This window comes from Diachasma alloeum, unplaced genomic scaffold, assembly GCF_001412515.2.
Source record: "Diachasma alloeum isolate Michigan unplaced genomic scaffold, Dall2.0 Dall_scaffold_00354, whole genome shotgun sequence".
In the NCBI taxonomy this organism is placed as follows: domain Eukaryota; kingdom Metazoa; phylum Arthropoda; class Insecta; order Hymenoptera; family Braconidae; genus Diachasma; species Diachasma alloeum.
In genome coordinates this window covers 307,030-312,540 of record NW_021680493.1, presented here as the reverse complement: position 1 = coordinate 312,540, position 5,511 = coordinate 307,030, and the positions used below count along the sequence as shown (strand labels likewise).

The following is a 5,511-nucleotide window of genomic DNA, read 5'->3' as shown; positions in this document are numbered from 1 at the left end:
AGTGGAGAAAGTTTTTTACCGGTTCAGTACCTTTTACGTGAAGCAGCGAGGTTTGGAGATGGGATTAAAGGGTTTTCAACGGATTGTGGACTGAATTTGTTCGGTGAAATAAAAATATGATTTTACTACGCATCTGGTGTTGAATGCATCGTACGTTCGACGAGAATGATTTCTCATGTTATCAGGCAAGGTTTTTTGTCGATATGTGCCGCCGGGAATTGGTAAAGTACCGACTGAAGCACCTCAAACAGTTGATAATCTAGGAACTAAACATTCATGCCTGTAACTTGAAGTTTGATCAATACCCGGTTCAGTTTCATTAGATTTGGAAAGTTCACATAATGTAAAATCAACATTTGAAAAGACAATTCAACTTGATCAAAATGTGGAGTGAACAGAAGCGAAGAAGTCGCAGCTCTGTCGTGCCGAGAAAATCAAACTTGAGATTTGTGCCTAAGACGAAGTAAGTTCCTTTTGAAGATACTCAAACACCCGATTTAATTCTGAAAAATTTTCTAAGATGGGAGTTACCAAGGCAGAAGCCCAAATCCTACTGGAAGGACGTGTTCGAGGGCCTGGAAACCAGCCGCTTAAAAGTAAACCAGCCTTTACTCTCCCTATTCTCTCCCTCCTTAGGTATTCCCCTCGAAAGTAGCGTCAGCATTCGTGATAAGGTACTCGTGAAACCAGAAACTCCAGATGTCAAGACAATATTAATCATGAACGAGCCGATAGTCAAGATCTCTCCGCCATCTCCATCACATAATGGAAACGAAGTGTTGGTCGCACCGCAGAAAATACCTATAACCGATTCCTTGGAATATTTGAAGAGTCATGACGTAAGTAATTTCGATCTAGATCTTCCACAGGAGAAAACAGCTTCAGAGGGCGAAAAACCAGAAGACATTGCGAAGGATAAAGAAAAACCTGAAGCGAAAGCTCCTTTAAGCCTGTCAGCAATCGGTCAGGTATCTCAGCTGACTAGAATCTCCAGGTACGTCAATGATTTCTTGGCGAGCACAAGGGTCAAGATGAAATCCTCAATCTCTCCGAAGAACTACGTGCAACCGCAGCCAGAGCTACCTTTAGAAACACCTAAAGAAGGTCACTACATCATTGAGGGAACCCCGATTGATGCTGATGATCGAGCGCAGAAGAAGACTTTAGAAGACTCTCCAATTGTAGCTGAGCCGGCCAGAACTGACGCGGACGAACCGCAAGTGAGTGACGAGCAAGCGATCCAACAGAAGCACGTGATATTTGAGGAACCTGCAGAGGACAATGTAGAAACCCCTGATAATTCGTACGGAAGGGTTCCTCGCGGGCGAGCTCCCAGCCTCGGGGTGGCCAGTCTAGTCCCAAGTTTCGGAAGGATGATATCTTCCTTGGAATACTCGGACTCCGTTGGCAGTCGATCATCAATTGAGAGCTCTCCTGATGATCTCAACACAACGGAGGGAGGCAGTCCTCCCAGATCTTCATTACTTCGCCAAACTCCGGACATAAAATCTATGTTTTTTTTGGAACCACCTGCTGTTCAGTATCCTGGTAAGAGTGTCTACCCTGATGGTAGACAATTCTTGGACTCTAAGTCCAGATTTTTTGGAAGCAGTCCTTCCAGGAAGACGCGAGAGTCGGGAGGATATCAATATTGGCCTAGGCGTACAATAGTACACACCATCCGAGCCCTGAAGACCATGAAGGCAAGAACTAAAACAAGTGAAGGCTCTCATCATAAGCAGATGACATTTGGCTCTTCTGTTCTTCTTCAAGGCCGTTCGATTGTGGAGAAATCATCGAGTTCTAGTCTTGAACAGGAGACCTGTGATCGTTCCCCAGATCAAGTTTCTCCAACCGTCGGAAAGAGCGCTGGGACATCAGGAAGCTCAACAGGTTCGTCAAACCAGAGTACAGAGCAGACGGTCTTGAGAACCCTTCGGACGAGATTCCCCTCAGAACAACCGGAGCTAGTTCCTCTCATCCGAAAACCCTCATTAACGCTTGAAGACTTGCCTTCCATGGGAGGAATGTATCAACGAAAGAAGAGGAATAAGTGTCTGGCATGCATGTGCAGGGCGAAGGTCGAGCTGGAACCCATTTTTAGACGACCTGATCAGACTGATGAGACGTCACCTTACAAATCAGTCATTGCGGAGTTCGATAATCTACTCGCGACTAAATTCACGGAAAGAATCACTAGAGCACGAGAGAAGGCTGAATTCACGACTGATGATGAAGTCAGTCCACTCCCTGAAGACAAGAAGGCCAGTGCGAAGTCCAACGACCTGGATGATAATTTGGAACGACGACCGATTAGGACTAGTCCTCTAGAGAAGAAATTCACCCAAAGTTCCGTCAAAGATGACCTCATCTCCGCTAAGTCGTTCGTTTCGACGTTATCTCTCACTTCGGAACAATCAAGAACAATTTCCGAACAGGAGGATTCTGATCATTCTGGTCTAGAACCAGTGGCCGAAACTGGTGAAGAACTTCCAGGCACTGGTTCTAAATTCCGAGCACCTTGTCATGCTCCATTGAACCTAAAACCTACCCTCGAACCTCTGATGGCAATGAAAGGTAAGAAATCCAAATCGATACAGTCACGTTCGGCTTCTCTCGAGAAGTCCATGGATGAGGGGAGTGAAGAGGGCAGTGATGGCGACGATGATGATGATGCTGAAGATCTAGTTCCGAAAGTCGTAGAACAAACAGCAAAAAGGATCACTTCTATCAAATCAGCAGATGGTCATATGCCCGTTACTGCAGCGAACGAAAAGAAGGATCAAGTCATCTCATCAGAGAAGATAAAATCAGATAAACTATCAGAACCAGAAGCCGAACCCCGGAAATCATCACCGCAGGAGAATCAAGACCACCACGAAATGACGCCTACACCCGACAGGACAATCAGCTCGAAATCAGGTGAAGTATCTCTGTCTGAAGAAATCTACCACCAGTTGAACGTCAAGATCAGGTCAACAGACCACAATCCCAGTCGTTCGTTCTATCCCGTCTCCCCCGTAATGTCAGATTCCGAAATCATGGAAATCGTAAAAGTATCTCTCGATGCACACAAACCCATCAAAGACATCCTCCTCTCGTTATTAGAAGAATACACCCACAGACTATCCACAAAAATATCTAACGACGCATTACCTGATCCAAATTCCCAAAAAATCGCGAAAATGACGAACCGTCTGCTGGCGCTACTAGTAGATTCCAAACTCTACCTCCATCCCGAACTCACCTCCTCTAATCTCCAATTCTCCTCCAAACAGAAACCCTACTGCAACTCCCAGCAGCTGAGGCGATTCCTTCCTTTCAAGTCCTACAACCTAGTTGCCCCGATCCTGGGAATGCCGGAGTGGCACCCAAAGCGCTGGTCCGCCCTGAAAAGCGCGCGAAGTTTCAAATCTGGATTGAAAGCAAAAAGGGTAACAACGGTGGTGGAAGATCCCTCGTCAGTTTCCGCTATTTCAACGAAGACGGAGAGTGGAGCCGACGTTGATTTGATTGTGAGTAATCCATTACGTTCTTGTTATCTTCTCAGACAAGTAGAGTCATCCCTATTGATTAGGTGCATCCTCCATCACCGAGGGCATCTCTCGACGAAGACTATCACAAGCAGAAGAAGACAAACCCGTATGCTGCGTTCCTCAGCAAGCCTAGGCGAAGGGTGAGTCTTCAGTTCCTATTCATCATCTTGATTCCGATGACAATGACTGTCATCATGACCAGGGCCAAGTCATAAACTTTATGGGGTTCCTAATGCAAGTTTATGAGGTTACTCCGAGCTACCCGAACTTTGCCCATCCCTGATCGTGACCATCGTCATTACTCATAATGATGATATCCACCAGGCGGTGATTTGGCGACCTCTAGTAGAACGAGACCTCGAAGGCTACGACCCCGAGTCAACATTGAAAAATCGCGCGGCTAGAGTCACGGACAAAATCTGCAAGGACTTTTGCGACTGGTTGAGATCCCTCGGAGGATCTCACGACACCATCGACGAGGAGATCCTGAAGGACATGTTCGAGACGGACTTCACAGCTGAAGCTTGCAGAACCATGCGGGTAAGCAAGCTCTGTTCACCCTTCTGCCCATAAAAATTTGTAAGGTAGAGCTGCTCAGTGCGGACATGCTGATCGAGGGTAATTCCTCCCCATTGACGACTCTTCTTATCGGCTCAGATCTGCGTGAAGGAGATGCCTATGGTACCGACAGTCGTGGCAGCGATGAGGCATTGCCCGGAGAGCGGCGAGCCGGAGGTCACCAGACGGCAACTTATCCGTGATGTTCGGGCAGAGAGGGAATCCCCGAAAATCGTGGGTTTCGGATCGACTGTCCCCCACCACGTGAGATATGTACCGCCAAGCAATAATGTCCATCAGAAGTGGATTCACTGCACTAATGTCCCGCAGGATCTGGAGAGCATGAGTTTCGTTTGGAAAGACATCACTCATTTGGACAGCGTCAGAGGCTTCTCTAATTGGCTCAATAAACAGCCCCATGTTCGTATTGTTCGTTAATTAATCTTCTTGATCAATGTCATCGAATTTCTCACGATCTTATGAACAGGTCAAGCTGCCACCGGCTCTCCACAGAGTCAAGAGGAAAAAATTGGAGAAAAAATGAAACTCTTCGACATTCTTCGAGGCCAAGAAATTCAACGCTATTAATGTCGATAGGAACCTTTCCACTGATTGCCTCCAATTTGTTGAACCGAGTTTACACAATCACTGGGGAATATGGGCGCACAACTTTGAATTTGTTGATGAAATTGTTGGAGAGTTATAATGATGTTTCATTGCGAATATACGTATCCGAAAAGTTTGTACTTTATAAAATCGGAATTTTTGGATGAACATTAATGAAGGTGAAAGCTAATCCCTCTCCATTGAATATTGATCGAACTGCTTGGTTCGTACCTTTCGCTATAAATAAGGTGAGACAAAATGTCAAATGCGGAACGGTAAGATCTGCGTCTGTCCGTGACAGGGAGTCACGGTGGGTGCTTGCAGGGTGGAGGTCTCATTAAACGGCTCCATCTGACGGTACGACCTTTATCATTATCATGATTTTCTTACACTTTGTGCTTGCAATTAACCCATTGGTTTCATGACTTTTGCTATGTGTTTTGGTGGGTCAATGATGGGGAGTGAATGAAAAATTCGACTCACATCAACTGCACGATTTCACACACACTAGAAAATTTGTTCGGAAATTAGATGGGCTGGACTTCCGGTACCTCATTAGTTCATCGAATCCATTGTGCCACGAAGTTCGTGTGTGCAGGAGTGACGCCCAGGTCGACGCTCTATATCTGCTTTCTAACTAGCCTCCTCTCAGCTTGAAACCATCAGCTTCCCATTGTCCTGCAAATCCGGCGTATTTATATCTTCGGAAAGTTTTAAGTCGAAATTGGTCTATTGTTGTGTTTCATGATTCTGCATATATGAGTGAGTTGTAAATACTATCTCTCTGTGCACTAAGAGAAAAACGAACAAG

At 45.9% G+C, this 5,511-nt stretch overlaps 1 protein-coding gene across 1 annotated transcript; it reads left to right on the top strand.

Moving 5' to 3' along the window:
• The first annotated feature begins 383 nt into the window (after nt 1-383).
• LOC107041005 lies at nt 384-4,638 on the top strand. Its single transcript, XM_015261357.1, has 7 exons — nt 384-463; nt 521-596; nt 3,279-3,515; nt 3,578-3,676; nt 3,861-4,076; nt 4,194-4,514; nt 4,582-4,638. Exons 1-7 carry the CDS (start codon nt 384-386, stop codon nt 4,636-4,638), a joined length of 1,086 nt encoding a protein of 361 aa, XP_015116843.1.
• The last annotated feature ends 873 nt before the right edge of the window (nt 4,639-5,511 follow it).